The following is a 19,483-nucleotide window of genomic DNA, read 5'->3' on the forward strand; positions in this document are numbered from 1 at the left end:
CCCTCTTATTTTTAAATGTTACGACACCCTGGGCTAGGGCACGGTCAATTCCAGTCCATCTTGACCCAGAGTCACAACATAAGTGAATTAATCAATAATTCGTATTATATTTTCAAGATCTTTGGCCCTAGACTGCTCTAATGACTTACAGGCACCAGATTTGTAAGTAAAACACAAAAACTGTTTATTAAAACACGAAAAGAGTTAAATATGCAACAATTAAATTGGAATAACAGCCAGTTATTCGATTACTTTCCTCTTTGACCGTCCCACCCTCTACCTAAACATACACAAGACAGACACACACAGAGGAAGGGAAAGGGATAAAATGATAGGGGATTAAAATATGGAAGATTTTTGTTGCTGATGTTGAAGTCTTCGTAATCGGCTATTTTCTCAGGACACGGTGTGTTAAAAACCACCAGTTGGATTGGATGGTCTGGTATGTATATTCAGTCAGAAGTCACAATTATTAGCCTCACTGAGGTAACTAGCTGTGGAGAAAGTGAGAAGGATAGAAGAAGAAAAAACACAGACAGACAGACAAACAAAGGCTTCTTTCCAGAGAGAGAGAAATGAGAGCTGTGGCTCTCCATTCCTCTTAATAAAAAAGTGAACTTCACTCTACAAATGGAGCCTGCCTGAATTTGACAGAAAATTCCGGAACACCAGCACTAATCATCATCAAGAGTCAGTCAAGTCCCGGGAAATCAAAGTAGCCGATTGGCTGCCAGCCAAGTCCATTAACATATGTCATCACTGAGCCAGACCAAATAACACTAGTACTGGGGGTGTCCTGAGGTCAGACCAAATAGCACCTCTGCCGGGGGGTATCCCGTTTTGTTTAAAAATTAAAAGTGCATTCCAGATACAAAAGTTATATCAGCCAAGATAATAAAATTTAAAAGTAATACACAAGGGAATCAGGTTTAAATAGGAGGATCTTTACACTAGTCTTTCCCACAAGAGGAAACATGCTCTCAGTATCCACCCTACCAAGTCCCCTCACAATCTTACATGTTTCAGTTAACTCACCTCTCATTCTTCTGAACTCCAGTGGATAAATGGCTAATCTGTTCAAACTTTCTTCATAAGAGCCATTTTTCATCCCAGGAATGAATTGAGTGAATTAGATTAGCTCTTGAGACTAAAGAGATCAAGGGATATATGAGGAAGGCAGGATCACGGTATTGAACTTGATGATCAGCCATGATCATAATGAATGGCAGAGCAGGCTCAAAGGGCCTCCTTCAGCTTCTATTTTCTATGTTTCTCAGGACTGCTTCGAACGCAACTTTACCCTTTTTCAAATGAGACCAAAACTATACACAGTACTCTAGATGTGGCCTCACTAAAGTGCTGTGCAGCTTCTGTAAAACATCCCTACTTTTATATTCCATTCCCCTTGCAATAAATGACACCATTTGCCTTCCCAAACACTTGCTGTACAATACGTATTAACACTCTACGTGAGCAGAACACCCAAATCTCTCTGTACCCCTGATATCTCCAATATCTTCATTTAAATAGCATAGTGCTTTTCTAGCCTTACTGTCAAAATGGACAAGTTCATATTTTATATGTTATAGTCATCTGCAAAATTTTTGCCCTCTCGCTTAGCCTATCTATATCCCTTTGTAGAGTCTCCACCTGCTCTTGACAACTTTCTTTTCTGCCCAACTTGGTGTCGTTGGCAAGCATAGCTACCATACATTTTGTCCCTTTATCCAACTCATTGCTATAGATTGTAAACATTAATGGCCTCAGCTTGCCAACATATACTGGTGCGGGGATGCGTTATGCTCATGAACATAATCCCTGGCTGGCCTGCCTGTGGCCTGGAAGGTGGAAATGTCCCTCCTGCATGGACAGCCTGTGCCCAAAGGAAGAACCTGTTGGTAACAAGGCCCGCTCCTCCCACTTACCTGTGTTACAGTGCCTCCACCAATGCTCCTCTTCCTGGGCCCCCTGCAATCCTGACAGTGGCTTTGCCAGTACTGAACAGCTACCAGTCTCTGATTAGCCAGCAACACTCTGAGGTGCAACATTTCTGATTTAGGCCCGGGGACACCGGTGAAAATAAAAAAGCTGCTTGATTAGCTTTGTATCGCATCAGGGTGCCTGGGAATCGCCATGGTGGGGTTACCACCAGCAGTAGATGGTCCGCTCTCACAGCCATTAAATACAGCCCATTCTCTTTGGAGTAGAGAAGGTTGAATGGAGGTTTAATAGAGGGGCTTTAATCAAATAAATATGAGCAAACAGTTTTAACTAGCAGGAGAACTAGTGGGCGGCACGGTAGCACAGTGGTTAGCACTGTTGCTTCACAGCGCCAGGGTCCCAGGTTTGATTCCCGGCTTGGGTCAGTCTGTGCGGAGTCTGCACAGTCTCCCTGTGTGCGTGGGTTTCCTCCGGTGTCCTCCCACAAGTCCCGATAGACGTGCTTGTTAGGTCATTTGGAATTCTGAATTCTCCCTCCATGTACTCGAACAGGTGCCGGAATGTGGCGACTTGGGACTTTTCACAGTAACTTCATTGCAGTGTAAATATAAGCCTATTTGTGACAATAAAAGATTATTATTAATTGATAACTAAGACACGGATTTAAGGTAACTGACAAAAGAGACAGAAGGGAGATGACAATTTTTTGGATGCTGCAAGTTGTTATGATCCGGAATGCATTGTTTGAAAGAAAACCGATTTAGTCATAACTTTCAGAATGGAATCAGATATATTTTTTGAAAAGAACAATTTGGATGGCTACAGGGAAAGAATAGAGAAGTGGAACTAACTGAATAGTTCTTGAAAAGAACCAGGATAGGCACAATGGTCTGAATGACTGCCTTGTGTGCTGTATGATTCTAAGTATTTTAGATGTGTAATGATGCTTATGTAATCAAATCCAGCAGTTAATTTGCATTATGCCCACAAGCAACGTTGGGATAAATGACTATTTAGTCTGTTTTGAAAGCATTGAAGGATAAATGTTAAACTGAACTGGGAGACCTACCCTTTCTTCGAATATTGCCATAGGGTCTTTTATGTCCACCTGATAAGATGTGAGGGGCCTTGGTTTCATGTCTCTTCTGAGAGGCAACGCCTCTGACATTGCAGTAATCTCCAATTGCTGGGTTTTAATGTGTGCTTCACTCCTTGAGCTTGTGACTTTATGACTTGGAGGTGTGAGGACTAACCACCACAAATCCAAGCTCTTGCAATATACAGAAAGTGCAGTAAGTAATAAAAAAAAAAGCCAGCAGAAGGTTTGCCCAATAGAATACAAGTCTACATTTGTTACATTAGTGACTGCACAATCACAGGGGCCTTATGTTCAATCCTTAGTCACATCAGGGATAAAGAATTGGTGTGGGTACAGAAAGATAGCGGTCTGTTGTCGAACTTAACATGGAAGACCTAAAACAAATGTTAGAACATAGAACAGTACAGCAATAAACAGGCCCTTAGGCCCTCGATGTTGTACCGAGCATTGTCCAAAACCAAGATCAAGCTATCCCACTCCCTGTCATTCTGGTGTGCTCCATGTGCCTATCCAATAACCGCTTGAAAGTTCCTAAAGTGTCCGACTCCACTATCACAGCAGGCAGTCCATTCCACACCCTAACCACTCTCTGAGTAAAGGACCTACCTCGGACATCCCTCCTATATCTCCCACCCTGAATCTTACAGTTATGCCCCCTTGTAACAGCTACATCCACCCGAGGAAATAGTCTCTGAACGTCCACTCTATCTATCCCCCTCATCATCTTATAAACCTCTATTAAGTCGCCTCTCATCCTCCGCTGCTCCAAAGAGAAAAGCCCTAGCTCCCTCAACCTTTCCTCATAAGACCTATCCTGCAAACCAGGCAACATCCTGGTAAATCTCCTTTGCACCCTTTCCAGTGCTTCCACATCCTTTCTATAATGAGGTGACCAGAACTGCACACAATATTCCAAATGTGGTCTTACCAGTGTCATGTACAGTTGCAGCATAACCCTGCGGTTCTTAAACTCAAGCCCCCTGTTAATAAACGCTAACACACTATAAGCCTATCCACTTGAGTGGCAACCTTCAGAGATCTGTGAACATGAACCCCAAGATCTTTCTGTTCCTCCACATTCCTCAGAACCCTGCTGTTGACCCTGTAATCTGCATTCAAATTTTTTCTACCAAAATGAATCACCTCGCACTTATCAGGGTTAAACTCCATCTGCCATTTTTCGGCCCAGCTCTGCCATCCTATCAATGTCTCTTTTCAGCCTACAACAGCCCTCCACCTCATCCACTACTCCACCAATCTTGGTGTCATCAGCAAATGTACTGACCCACCCTTCAGCACCCTCCTCCAAGTCATTGATAAAAATCACAAATAGCAGAGGACCCAGCACTGATCCCTGTGGTACACCGCTGGTAACTGGTCTCCAGTCTGAAAATGTTCCATCCACCACCACCCTCTGTCATCTATGTGATAGCCAGTTACTTATCCAATTGGCCAAATTTCCCTCTATCCCACGCCTCCTTACTTTCTTCATGAGCCAACCATGGGGAACCTTATCAAACGCCTTACTAAAATCCATGTATACAACATCAACTGCTCTACCTTCATCTACACACTTAGTTACCTCCTCAAAGAATTCAATCAAATTTGTGAGGCAAGACTTACCCTTCACGAATCCGTGTTGACTATCCCGGATTAAGCTGCATCTTTCCAAATGGTCATAAATCCTATCCTTCAGGACCTTTTCCATTAACTTACCAACCACCGAAGTAAGACTAACTGGCCTATAATTACCAGGATCATTCCTATTCCCTTTCTTGAACAGAGGAACAACATTCGCCACTCTCCAGTCCTCCGGCATTATCCCCGTGGACAGTGAGGACCCAAAGATCAAAGCCAAAGGCTCTGCAATCTCATCCCTCGCCTCCCAAAGAATCCTTGGATATATCCCATCTGGCCCAGGGGACATGTCGACCTTCAGGTTTTTCAAACTTGCCAATACCTCCTTCCTCAGAACATCTACCTCCTCCAGCTTACCCGCCTGTATCACTCTCGCATCCTCAAAAACATGGCCCCTCTCCTTGGTGAACACTGAAGAAAAGTATTCATTCAACGCCTCTCATATTTCTTCTGACTTCATGCTCAATTTCCCAGTACTGTCCTTGACCGGCCCTACCCTCACCCTGGTCATTCTTTTATTTCTCACATAAGAGTAAAAGGCCTTGGGGGTTTTCCTTGATCCGACCCGCCAAGGACTTCCCATGCCCCCTTCTAGCTCTCCTTAGCCCTTTTTTTAGGTCATTCCTTGCTATCTTGTAACCCTCAAGCGACCCAACTGAACCTTGTTTTCTCATCCTTACATACTCTTCCTTTTTCCTCTTGACAAGACATTCAACCTCTTTTGTGAACCATGGTTCCCTCACACGGCCATTTCCTCCCTGCCTGACAGAGACATACCTATCAAGGACACGCAGTATGTGTTCCTTGAACAAGCTCCACTTTTCATTTGTGTCTTTCCCTGACAGTTTCTGTTCCCATCTTATGCTCCCTAATTCTTGCCTTATCGCATCATAATTACCCCTCCCCAATTATAAACCTTGCATTGCCGTATGGCCCTATCCCTCTCCGTTGCAGATGTTATTCAAGGTTAAATTCTGCTCTCAAGTAGATAAATGGTTCAGAGTGGCCTCATGGAAGTATACAAAAGATTAAATGGTATAGTTAAAAAAAAGCCAAGAAAGACTAACCCAAATTCAAGGTGTCACGAATAATGGACCAGAAAACAGAAGGGAAATTTGTGGAAAGCAATTTTCGAGTAGGTAGTAGTAACAATGCTATTCACAGTGATAAATGTTTGAGAACAATCTACCAACCAAGATAATAGGCAAAAACGGGGTTATTGAAGAAGTAGTTGAGTTGCAATAAAAGATACTGGAATTCTACAATTCTGCAGGAACTTACCAAGGCTCCTTAAGGCAGCACCTTCCAAACCCACGACCACTACCATCTAGAAGAACAAGGGCAATAGATACATCGGAATACGCGACCTGGAGGTTCCCCTCTCAGTCACTCATCACCCCGACTTGGAAATATATCGCAATCCTTCACTGTCGCTGAGTCTAAATCATGGAACTCCCTCCCTAACAGCATAGTAGGTGTACATACACCACATGGACTGCAGCGGTTCAAGAAGGCAGATCACCACCACTTGCTCAAGGGCAATTAGGGGTGGGCAACAAATGCTGACCTAGCCAGCGAAGCCTGCATCCCGTGAAAAAATAATTAAAATAAATAATTCCATGAATTAAACTGCCTTGTCTCGGTGCTAATTGTTTTAAAAATGTATCATGCGCATGTTATCACTGTGTGCAATGCCTTGGGAGTGCATATCAGCTAATTGTGCCTGATGTAAACATACAAGATATTTTGGATTTTCTCCTCTCTTTTTTATTCATCCTTTCCCTCTTAAGAGAATGACATACATCATGAACATAACCTGGGCAGGTTCTGTGATCCTGAGGCTAGGTGTTGATGCTGTCGCGTTTCTCGACGGCATCAACACGGCCTCAGGATCAGCAATTCGGGCCCCTGCAGGGGGCCAGCACGGCACTGGAGCGGTTCAAGCCACTCCAGCTGCTGATCCCGGCGCGAACTGGGCACTGTGGGATCCGCGCAAGAGCAGTTGCACCAGTGCCAACGCGCACATGTGCAGTGGCTTCCTTCAATGCGCAGGCCCCGATGCAACATTGAGCAGGACTTCAGGGGCCGGCATGGAAGAAAGGAGGCCGCCAACCAGAGAGGCCGGTCCGCCGATCGCTGGGCCCCGATCGCGGGCCAGGCCACATCGGAGGCCCCCCCCCCGGACCCTTCCATGCCGAGTTCCCGCCGGCTGAGAGGAGGTATGGACGGCGCCGGCGGGACTCGGCGTTTTTATGGCAGCCGCTCAGCCCATTGTGGGCTGAGAATCGGTGGGGGGGCAGGTGGCCGCGTAGAGCACCCCCCGACCGGCAGTGCGCCAACCACGCCGGCATTAATGGCACCAATTCTCTGCCCTGCAGAGAATCCGTGTCGGGGTGGCGTGGCGCGATTCGCGTCAGTCGCAGGGATTCTCCAGCCTGGCCCCGGGCTGAAAGAATCCCTTCCCCTCTCCTTCAAATAACCATAACAGGGGAATGAGTGTTTGCCGTCTGTTGGAAGTTCATGTTCTGAAAACTTTCACCTTTTTGTAGTTGTCGTCAAAGTTTATGTAATGATAAATTTGTTAGCTTTGAGTTTCTTTTTTCTTGGTATTACAGCATACAATCAGAGCATTGGCACTGCGAGTTTTAAAAGAGATTTTAAAACACCAGCCAGAAAGATTCAAAAATTATGCAGAACTCACTATCATCAGGACATTGGAAGCCCACAAGGATCCCCAAAAAGAGGTTGGTTGTTCACTGTTCCTTTTTTGGAAATGAACAAATTGCAAATTTTATTTGTTTTACTGCGTTGCTGTAAGTATTTCTCATTAACTGATTGTCAAACCAAAGAAATTGTTTACATGTTTGATCATCTGTAATCTTTATAAGACGTTCTCTGGCACGGCAGACCAAGTTATAGTAAAGTTGTTGGACAATGTTTTCTTTATTAATCCAAACAAAAAGCAGTCCTTCAGCACATGTGTGGAAACCTTGGGCTGGATTCTCTGCCTCACCACGCTGCATTTCTGTTTCACCCTGCCGGCAGGATGCTCCATTACGCCGGCCGGTCAATGGGATTTCCCATTGTAGGGCAGCCCCATGCCATACGGAGCATCCTGCCAATGGAGAATCGAGCCCCTTGAATCTGACAGCAATTTTTAATGTACAGAAAATGTAAAGGTTGTTTACAGAAGAGACTTTCTACAATATCCATTCTGGAGCTATTTTCAATTCCGCCTGAAATAATCGAGTGCTAAGAGTACCCATTGGCCTTTGTATATTTCAAAATAGTGGAAAGTTGTGCATTTATGGAAAATAGTGGTACAGCAGTAGGACATGCAGAAAACTGCACCGTACCACTGTGCTAATCTTATACCTTCTACTCTCCTTTCCCCAGACGGTTCTGTCGTTCATGCTTTTCTTTTTCTCTCCGCTTGTAGAGAACAATATGGCTGTTTGAAGCACTGACAGTATCACAGAGTGAAAGGCTGTTTATGGTAGTATCAAGGATAGCAATCAGGAGGAACCCTGGGCTGGATTCTCCGCTGTTGGGATTCTCTGTTTCATAGATCATAGAATTTACAGTGCAGAAGGAGGCCATTCGGCCCATCGAGTCTGCACCAGCTCTTTGAAGGAGCACCCTACCCAAGGTCAACACCTCCACCCTATCCCCATAACCCAGTAACCCCACCCAACAGTGAGGGCAATTTTGGACATTAAGGGCAATTTATCATGGCCAATCCACCTAACCTGCATTTCTTTGGACTGTGGGAGGAAAACCACACACACACGGGGAGGATGTGCAGACTCCGCACAGACAGTGACCCAAGCCGGAATCGAACCTGGGACCCTGGAACTGTGAAGCAATTGCGCTATCCACAATGCTACCGTGCTGCCCAAACCCGGGGATTTCCTGACGGCGTGGGGCTATCCCACAATAGAAATCCCGTTGGCCAGCTGGCGAGACGGAGAATCGCGCCCCATGTCTTTTAGTGGCTGGATTAGAGTCAGAATCTGAACCTCCGAGATGAGTCAACTAAACCAATTCATGTACATCCATTCTCAATCCCTTTATTCTATTTAAATGTTTGATTACTGTGATTTCTATTTGTTCCAAACTGCAGCCCATGTCCTTACCCGTACTAAGTCCTGTTCACCCGTTACCTGTGTTCACTGACTTAGTTTGTCAGCTTTGACAACGAGAAATCCAGACTCAAAACGCTAGCTCCCTTCTCTCTCCACAGATGCTGTCAGACCTTACTGAGATTGTCCAGTATTTTCTGTTTTGGTACATTGTCTCTCAGTTAAGTGATGCCTGGATTTTAAATTTTTCATCCTTGCTTTAAAATTCCTCCATGACTTCACCCTTCCCTATCTCTGGAACCTCTTTCAGCCTCTCAATCCCCTGAGATATCTACGCTCTTCCAATTATAGCCTCTTGAACATCGTCAATGTTAATTGCTCCACCATTGATGGGTATGCCTTCAAGACCCTTATCTCAGAAATTTCTTCTCTAAACTGCTCCACTTCTCTGTCCCTCCTTCCTTTAAGAAGCTCCTTAAAAGCTAATTTTTTAATCAAGCTGTAATCATCTGCCTGAATATGGCTGTAGCTCAGTGTCAAGTTTTGCTTTATAAGCTCCTGTGAAGCATTTTGGGATGTTTTATTGTGTTAAAGGTGCTACATAAATACAAGTTGTTGTTTCCAACTACTCACATAATTAAGACTTGTAACCATTCTTTGGCGTGGGATGCACAAGAGCAGAATCCGCTCTGAAGAGTGAGTAATTTCCACTTGCACAGCTATATTGTTTGGGTTTCCTCACACTGTCAACAAAGCAGTTTTCTATTCTGTAGCATTAGATTTTTAAACCTATATTGTTGACAGCAGTCGGATCTGTTAGCTATACATATGAGAATGAATTAATTTGTTTTCCTTCCCCCATTTCCATTGCTTTTCTACACAGCAAAATAGTGCAGTTCTGAAAATAGTACATCTTAAAAATGTAAAATAATTTAGATGAAAATTCAATAAAATTTTAGATTAGTCAATGTAAAATTGTCATTTTCCAATACTGTACACGCTTGCATGTTTTGTATCTCAATGTCCGTTCAGCAGTTGATTCAGTTCTTCTCAGCTTAGCTTGCATTTCTATTTCTGGTTTCAAGCTTTTTTTAAAAACATTTTTATTAGATTTTTCAATTTTTTACAAATATTACAACAAAACATTTTCAATGCAAAACAGGTACAGTACAGAACAAAAATTATTGCAAATATGAGAACAAACAAAATAGGATTAATTTAGAATAACCAACTTTATGAACTAGTACCTCCAGTTTTAATACCAGTTCAATCAGAATGAGGGGTGAAAGGATAAGGCCATATAAATAAGATAGGATAACATTTCAGGCCACACACTGTTATGTATTGCGAGATCAAGACTTACAATATGGTTCAAGAGAAACCTAACAGGAGTAGGTTGGATAAGGCGGATCCGATAAATTTGAGATAGGGGTCCCACATTTTACAGAATGCATCGGACTTGGAATGGATCACAGATATTAGGAATTCCATAGGAATACATTCCACGACTATTTTATGCCATTTTTGATTAGAAGGATACTTATCACTGATCCGAGAGCAGAAGATATTTTTACAAGCTGCAAAAGTTAGGATCTTGTACAGCCTTTTTTCATTATTGTCAATAATTCTCCCATCTGAAAGACGCAGAATTAGGAACAAAGGCTTAAGCTATAAAGCTCTGTCAAATGTCTTCTGAAGCTCCCTAACTACACCAGACCAATAGGATTGAATCTTAACACAGGTCCATACACAGGGACTACCAGGTACTTTAGACACATCAGGGATCTAGCAGATTCAAACCCGATCTCAGACTAGGCGTGATATGCAAACGGTACAATATCTTAAACTGAGTCTCCCTCATTCTAATGCAAACCAAAATTTTATTGGCATAATTCTATATATTACCAGTGGACTTCCGGTAGCAGCCATGTCCAAAAAGGTCGCACACACGGCAGCTCCCGCCAGGATCGGAGTTTCGGGCCTTTAAATGGAGCGGCAATGGTACTTTGGCTGTGATTCCCGGTGTGGCAAAGGACGCTGGAGAGGTTCCCCCACTGCTGCATGGAGGGAACCAGGAGCAGGGCCGTTAAAAGAGCGATTGCGGGGCAGCGAGCGGAGTGGGTCCGGGAGGACAAAATGGCGGACGGCGCGGACCAAGCAGCGTGGGCCCAGTGGTCAAGAGAGCAGCAAGAGTTTTTGAGAAGCTGCTTCGCAGAGCTGAAGACGGAGATGGCGGCCCCTATGAAGGCCTCCATGGAAAAGTTGGTGGAGACTCGGAAGGTGCAGGAGAAGGTGATTAAAGAGGTGGAGAGGAACGTATCTGATAATGAGGATGAGATCCTGGGCCTGGCGGTCAGAGTGGAGGCACACGAGGCCCTACACAAGAGATGGCAGGAGAGACTGGATGACCTAGAGTATAGGTCTAGGAGTCACAACTTGCGGATTCTGGGCCTCCCTGAAGGTGCGGAGGGGGCGGATACGAGCACGTATGTGACTACAATGCTGGGGACGCTGATGGGTGCGGGGGCCTTCCCGCGGCCCTTGGAACTGGATGGGGCGCATAGAGTCCTCGCGAGGATGCCTAGGGCGAACGAACCACCGAGGGCGATGGTGACAAGGTTCCACCGCTTCACAGACAGTGAGCGTGTTTTGAGTTGGGCAAAGATGGAGCGGAGCAGTAAGTGGGAGAACTGCGAGATTCGCATATACCAGGACTTGGGAGCTGAACTGGCTAAGCGGCGTGCGGGTTTCAACCGGGCTAAGGTTGTCCACCTTGGCAAAGGGGTTAAGTTCGGGCTCCTGCATTTGGCGAGGCTTTGGGTAACGCACCAGGACAGGCACCATTACTTTGAAACGCTGGACGAGGCGTGGACATTTATTAAGCACGAAAAGCTGGACTCAAATTAAGGGGCAGCTGCACGTGGGTGATGCTTTTGTGCAGTAGGTATACAGGTGGCTAGGAACTGGGATGCCCTACACAGGCTCAATCTATCTCGGCTTGTAGAGCAGATGGAGGGAGACTTTAAAAGGTGGGACATGCTCCCGTTTTCCTGGCGGGAAGGGTGCAGACTGTGAAGATGCCGGTTGTCCCTGGATTCCTGTTTGTTTTTCAGTACCTTCCCATCTTCATCCCCATATCCTTCTTCAAGCGGGTGAACAGGATTATCATGGGATTTGTGTGGACAAACAAGACCCCGCGGGTAAAAGACTGTTTTTGAAGCGCAGTCGGGGGGGGGGGGGGGGGGGGGGGGGGTGGCACTGCCGAACTTCTGTAGCTGCTATTGGGCGGCTAACGTGGCCATGATTAGGAAATGGGTAATGGAGGAGGGGTCGGCGTGGGGCGGCTAGAGGTGGCGTCATGCAAAGGCACCAGCCTAGGGGCACTAGTAACGGCACCGCTGTCGTTGTTGCCGGCACCATACACCACAAGCCCGGTGGTGACAGCGACACTGGGGGTCTGGGGTCAGTGGAGAAGGCACAGGAAGGAGGAGGGGGCCTCAGTTTGGACCCCGATACGGAACAACCATAGATTTGCTCCAGGCAGGATAGACCAAGGCTGGCATAGGGCAGGCATTAGAAGGATGGGAGACCTGTTTATAGATTGGACTTTCCCTAGCTTGAAGGCGCTGGAGGAGAAGTTCAGCCTACCCTCAGGAAATGCCTTCAGATACCTCCAAGTCCGCGACTTTCTCAAAAAACAGGTGGGGACATTTCCGTTGCTACCCCCTCGAAGGATACAGGACAGGGTGATGTCTGGCATCTGGGTAGGAGAGGGGAAGATGTCGGACATCTACCAAGAGCTGCAGGAGGCGGAGGAAGCCTCGGTGGAGGAACTGAAGGGCAAGTGGGAGGAGGAGCTAGGTGAGGAGCTAGATGAGGGCCTGTGGACTGATGCCCTGGGCAGGGTGAATTCTTCCTCATCATGTGCCAGGCTCAGTTTAATTCAGTTTAAGGTGGTACACCGGGCTCACATGACGACGGTGAGAATGAGCAAGTTCTTAGGGGTGGAGGACAGGTGTGCGAGGTGTTCAGGGAGTCCGACGAACAATGTCCATATGTTCTGGGCATGCCCGGCGCTTAAATAATTCTGGCAGGGCTTTGCGAGGGCTATGTCCAGGATTTTGGACACGCGGGTGAAGCCGAGTCCAACAATAGCGATCTTTGGGGTGTCAGAGGATCCGGGAGTGCAGGAAGTGAAAGAGGCCGAGGTGCTGGCCTTTGCCTCCCTTGTTAATGTGGATCTTGTTAATGTGGAGAGACTCGAAACCCCCGAGTGTGGAGACTTGGGTTAGTGACATGGCTGGGTTTCTCAACCTGTAGCGAATAATGTTTGCCTTGAGAGGTACTCCCGGCGATGGGGTTCTCCCGGCGATGGCAAGCTTTTCTTGACTTCCTCGGGGAGCAGGAAAATGTCAGCAGCAGCAGCAATCGGGGGGGGGGGGGGGGGGCTCAGGTGGGGTAACTGTCTATTTAATGTATATTTTCTGTTTGTATAATGATAACAGCCACCTAGTTTTGTTAAATATTTTTTGTTTATTTTTCTGTTATTAGTAATGTAAAAATTCTTTTTGAAAAAATCTTTAATAAAAACAATTTTTTTTAAAATTCTATATATTACCCCATGTCTTCGCATCAATATTAATTGCCAAGTCTTTTTTCCAAGCTGCAAGGTACCCAATGTACTAACACAGCATCTAGAACACCTCCAATTCAATCCGACTGCACCCTTTTATCTCTGAATTTCTTCACATTTTTCTGCATTTTCTCTCCAATGCTTATCTAATAATAATAATAACCTTTTATTGTCACAAGTATGAAGTTACTGTGAAAAACCCCTAATCGCCACATTCCGCCTGTTCCAGGGACGTACTTCCAAGTATTAACTCTCAGATTAGGCGACCGAATGCCGGTCAAACAGGATAAAAGACAAATTATAAAGTGGGTGGTGCCAGAGCCTGTGGAAAAGCAGCTTTTCCCACACCCGCATCACATTGTCCCTCCCTGGTTTCAACTTTGATATCACATGTTATGGATCTTTCCCACCAGTTAATAACCATAATCCCCCTATTCATTGGTTTTTGATATTATGCAAGTTCAGGAAATTCAATAATCACTTCAAAGTCAAAGTAGACTGGAAAGAGTTACTTGTGGGGAAGTCTATAGAAGAGCAGTTGGGGGGCGTTCAAAAAGGAAATGGGAGAGTACAGGTCCAACATGTTCCTTCCAGGGTAATAGGAAGGAGTAACAAGCCCAGAGAACCATGGATTGCCAGAGATATTCAGGATACGATGAGAAGAAAAGATAGGCTTTTAGCAAATACAAGGGGAGAAAATCAACTGAGGCATTAGTGGAGTACTGAAAGTGCAGGATGGAGCTTAAGAAAGCAATTAAGAGAGCAAAGAGGGGATGTGAGAAAGCTTTGGCTGGCAAAAGTAGGGCAAATCCCAAGATATTCGATAAGCATATCAATGGGAAGAGGATAACCAGGGAAAGAGTTGGGACCAATGGGGAAATCTGTGGGTGAAGCCAGAGGAGATTCGTAGAGTGTTGAACAAAAACTTCATATCTGCCTTCACCTCAGAGAATGAGGAGGTACATATAGAACTCGGGCAGAGAGACTGTGAGATTCTTGAGCAAATTGTCATACGGAGTGACAAGGTATTGGAGGTGTTGGCACAAATTTCCTGGTCCAAATGAATTGTGTCCCAGGTTGCTGTGGGAAGCGAAGGGGGAAATTGCATGGGCTCTGAGTGAAATTTTTAATTCCTCTCTGGCCAGAGGGAGAGGTGGGGAGCTGCTAGAGGACTGGAGAACAGTTAATTTGGTCCCACTTTTAAGAAAGAGATGCCAGAAAACTACAGACTAGTAAGTCACACGTCAGTGGTAGGGAAACTTTTGGAGGAAATTCTGAAGGAGAAGCTATCTCCACTTGGAGAGGCAAGGTTTGATCAGGGATAATGAGCATGACTGTCAGAGGGAGGTCATGCCTAACAATTTGATTACATTTTTTGAGCATATGACCAGGGGCGGGATTCTCCCGACTCCCCGCCGGGTTGGAAAATCGCCGGGGGGCAGCGGGAATTGCGCCGCGCCGTTCGGCAGCCGCTGGCAGCAGCCCCCCGGCGATTCTCTGGCCCACAGGTCCCGCCGGCGTAAAATGGACTTGATCCCTTACCAGCGGGTGGGTTCCGGGGTCCTGGGGGTCCTGGCGCGATCTGGGCCCGGGGGGTGCCCCCACGGTGGCCTGGCCTGCGATCGGGGCCCACCGATCCACAGGTAGGTCTGTGCCATGGGGGCACTCTATTCCTACGCGCCGGCCATGTAAGCCTCCGCGATGACTGCGCGAAGGGTGAACACCCCCCCCCCCCCCCCGCCCTGCGCATGCGTGGGGATGACATCAGCAGCCGTTGACGCTCCCGCGCATGCGCGGACCCGCCCCAGCCGGCGGAGTCCCTTCAGCCCCGGCCTGCACGGCACCAACAGCCTTCTACGCCGGCCGGCGGGGCGCAAACCACTCCAGCGCCGACCTAGTAGTTCACGCCACTCCGTCCCACCGGGTACAGGAGATTTCCGCCCCAGGTGTGTAGATGAGGGTAGTGTAATTGATGTAGTTTGCATGGATTTCAGCAAAGCCTTTGACAAGGTCCCACATGGGAGACTAATAAAGAAGGCAACTACACATGGGATACAGGGTAACTTGATACGGTAGATTCAGAATTGGCGTCGCTGTAGGAGACGGAGGGTAAAGACACACATCTGCTTTAGTGACTGGAAGCCAGTGTCCAATGGCATACCACAGGGATCTGTACTGGATCCCCTATTGTTTATCATTTATATTAATGACATAAATGACTATGTAGGGGGTAGGATCAATAAGTTTGCGGATGACACAAAGATTGGCTGGGTGGTTAACAGTGAGATTGAGTGTCTTGAGTTGCAGGAAGATATCGATGGCATGGTCAAATGGGCTGAAAAGTGGCAGATGGAATTTAACCCTGTCAAGTGTGAAGTGATACACTTTGGAAGGAATAATGTGACAAGGAAGTATTCAATGAATGGCCTGACACTGGGAAGTTCTAAGGAACAAAGGGACCTTGGTGTATCTTTGAAGGCAGATACTTACCTTTATCAATCAAGGCATAATCTATAAAAGCAGAGAAATTGTACAGAACTTTGATGAGGCCACAGCTGGAGTACTGTGTGCAATTCTGGTCTCCACGTTAAATTGAGTGCAATTTAATGGTGAGGCGATTCACCAGACTGTTACCTGGCATGGAACATAATTATGAAGAGAGGTTGGATAGGTTTGGGTTGTTTTCACTGGAGAAGAGACAATTGAGGGGCAACCTGATTGAGGGGTATGGACAGGGTGGATAGGGAGCAACTATTCCCCTTAGCTGATGGGTTAGTTATGAGGGGACACATTTTCGAAGTGAGGGGCAGGAGGTTTAGGGGGATTTGGGCATTTCCCGTTATTTAACCAACGCGCCCAAATCCGCACGGCCGCAACTCAGTTGTTAAATTACGCCCTTAGTCTTGATCCAGATTATAAACAATTATTGCATACTCACAGTGAGCTTTTCACACGAGCAGTGGGAGAAAGGCCACATCTAGAGTTAAGCCACAGGCAGAGGGAGCTTTAAACTTGGGAATTTGAAGCAGAGTGGGGATTTAGTGCAGAGCGCAAAGAGTTGCTCTTTGGTTTTTTTCTTTGCTTTGTAACTTTTAAATCTTCAGAGAGTGGTCTTGCTGTGCTGCAGCTGAAGCTACAAGGGAGAGAGTTGATTGGTAAGTAGTGGGCTAGGTTGGTACGTCTTTACAACTTTCATCAATTTTAGTTTGAAAATAATCTGGACAGGCGAGGAAGGGCCAAAGAGAATTGGTTTTAATCTAATATCTAGCATCTTCTAAAGCTTTAATTTAAAAGGGTAAGTCATGCAGGAGAACTCAAAGCCTTGATTTGTTCCTCTTGCTGCATGTGGGAGGCCGGGAACGTTTCCAGTGCCCAGGGCCAGCATGTGTGCAGGAAGTATTAATAATCTTTATTATTGTCACAAGTAGGCTTGCATTAACACTGCAATGGAGTTACTGTGAAAAGCCCCTAGTAGCCACATTCTGGCGCCTGTTCGAGTACACAAAGGGAAAATTCAGAATGTCCAATTCACCTAACAAGCACGTCTTTCGGGACTTGTGGGAGGAAACCGTAGCACCGGGAGGAAACCCACGCAGACACGGGGAGAACGTGCAGACTCCCCACAGAAGCAGGAATCGAACCTGGGACCCTGCCGCTGTGAAGCAACAGTGCTAACCACTATGCTACCATGCCATCCAGCTACAGCTCCTGGAAACCCACATTTCGGAGCTGGAACGGCGGCTGGGGACATTGTGAAGCATCCGTGATGCGGAGAATGTCGTGAGTAGCATGTATTGAGAGGTGGTCACGCTACATGCACAGACTCCACAGGCAGGAAGGGAATGGGTGACCACCAGAGGAAGAGAGCTAGGCACGCAGTGCAGGAATCTTTGTGGTCATTCCCTTGCAAAACAGATATACCATTTTGGATACAGTTGAGGGAAATTACCTCTCAGGGGAAAACAGCAACGGCCAAATTCGTTGAACCACGTTTGGTTCTGTTGCAGAGAGGAGGAGTAAAAAGTGTGAGAATGCAATAGTTATAGGGCATTTGATTCTAAAAGGAATAGATATACATTTCTGTGGCCGCAAATGAGACTCCAGGATGGTATTTTGTCTCCCTGGTGCTATGGTCAAGATTGTCTCCGAGCGGTTACAGGACATTCTGGAAGGAGGGGGTGAACAGCCAGTGATTGTGGTGCACATCAATACCAATGACATAGGTAAAAAAAGGGATGAGATCCTGGAAGCAGAATATAGGGAGTTAGGAAGAAAGTTGAGAAGTGAAACCTCAATGGTAGTGGTATCAGGATTACAACCAGCACCACATGCTAGTCAGAGTAGAAATAGTAGTATGTATTGGATGAATACGTGGCTGAAGAATACGTGGCCGGTTCTGAGGGAGGTGGACATTTGCAAATTTGATGGGTTACACCTGGGCAGGGCTGGGACTTATGTCCTTGGGTGGACTACTTGCTAGAGCGTTTGGGGAGGGTTTAAGCTAATATAGCAGAGGGATGGGAACCAATGTAAGGATCCAGAGCAGGAGGAATCAAAAACAAAAGAAATAGACAGAAAGGAGAATAAGAAAAGTGATAGGCAGGGGAATCAAGGGCCTTTATCAGATAATAACACTGTAAAAAATAGTAGGGACGGGATAAGCTGCGTTAAAAAGACTGATCTTGACTTCCGGTGACGGCGGGCGGGAGGCAGCCGCACATTGGAGGGCTCCCCCTCGGGAACGCCATTTTTGGGGTCTAACGCTCGGTCCCAGGGGTAACAGAGGCGGCAAAAGCAGGGAGAAGGCACAGTGAAGGGAGATGTCGAGAACAAGTAAAAAAACGGCCGTGAAAAAAACAGCTGAAAGTCTGGCAGGGAGTGGAAAGGTCACCGCGGGGACAGCAAGGAAAATGGAGGCTGGGGCACCAGGGGAGGCCGCATTGCCCACGGCTGAAGAAATGACTACGGTGATGGCCGCGGAACTCGAAAGGCAGTTCACAAAACACATGGAGGCGATGAGGAAGGAGATGGGGGCAGTATTGAAAGTGCTGGTGGAGGAGGCGATTGCCCCGGTGAGGGCGGTGGTATTGAACGCAGTGGCAGAGGTACGGGAGCAAGATGAGGCGCTGAAGGAAGTGGAAGAGACATTGTTACAGCACAGCGATCAACTTACCTCGATGGGGAAGGTGATAGAGATCAATGAGGGTCTGCGAGCCAAAATGGACAACTTGAAAAACAGATCCAGGCGACAGAATCTGAGGGTTGTGAGTCTTCCCGAAGGAGTGGAAGGCCCGAGGCCGACTGAGTATTTTGCCACGATGTTGGCGAAGCTATTGGGGGAGGGTGATGATCCCTCCTGATATGAACTGGATCGGACTCATCAGTCATGGAGGCCTGTACCAAAGGAGTGAGCCGCCAAGAGTAGTGACTCTGTGTTTTCATAGGTACAGTGTGAAGGAGAAGGTCCTGTGCTGGGCAAAGCAGAAGCGGGTGGTGCAGTAGGCTGGAGCTGATATGAGCATATATCAGGACTTTACGGTGGAGCTGGAGAGGAGGCGGCTGCCTTCAGCCGGGTGAAGAAGGCGCTGTACATCAGTAAGGTGCGGTGCGGCATAGTATACCCAGCTAAGTTGAGGGTGACTTACAAATCCAAGGACTTTGATTTCGGGACAGCAGAAGCAGTGGAGGAGTTTGCGAAGGCAGAAGGACTGTGGCTGAATTGAGAAGTGGTCATGTACCGATGTAACCTCATGTAACTGTATTTTTTCACTGCAGCGGGTGTATGTGCTGAAATGAGCCAACATTGTATATACTTGGACAAGGGAAGAAAGGGGACTTTCACTTGCAATGAGGGTTCTTTGGAGCTTGGGTGTGTATGCGGGGTTTGTGTGCTAAAGGGGATTTCTTGGTTTTCCTGGGGGCGGGCAAGGGGGAAAGAGACCCGGACGGGGGCCTCCAGGCTGGCCGGTTTAAGCCGGCCAGTGAACAGGAGTGAGGTGGGGGGAGGGGCTGCGGCCATCAGAGTCTGGCAGAATAGGGCCCGATGAGTCTAGCCGGGGTGGAAAGATGGGGGGAAGGTAAGGAAGTTTG

General features: G+C 46.8%; 1 protein-coding gene across 36 annotated transcripts in view; it reads left to right on the forward strand.

Moving 5' to 3' along the window:
• clasp2 (cytoplasmic linker associated protein 2) overlaps window positions 1-19,483 on the forward strand; it is a 582,371-nt gene that overhangs the window by 529,884 nt on the left and 33,004 nt on the right. For all 36 annotated transcript variants that reach the window (XM_038809903.1, XM_038809905.1, XM_038809907.1 and 33 more), the window contains one exon: window positions 7,294-7,422. In XM_038809903.1, the coding sequence (XP_038665831.1) occupies window positions 7,294-7,422 (129 nt within the window). The remainder of the gene's footprint in view (window positions 1-7,293; window positions 7,423-19,483) is intronic.

Source organism: Scyliorhinus canicula, chromosome 10 (assembly GCF_902713615.1).
Source record: "Scyliorhinus canicula chromosome 10, sScyCan1.1, whole genome shotgun sequence".
In the NCBI taxonomy this organism is placed as follows: Eukaryota; Metazoa; Chordata; class Chondrichthyes; order Carcharhiniformes; family Scyliorhinidae; genus Scyliorhinus; species Scyliorhinus canicula.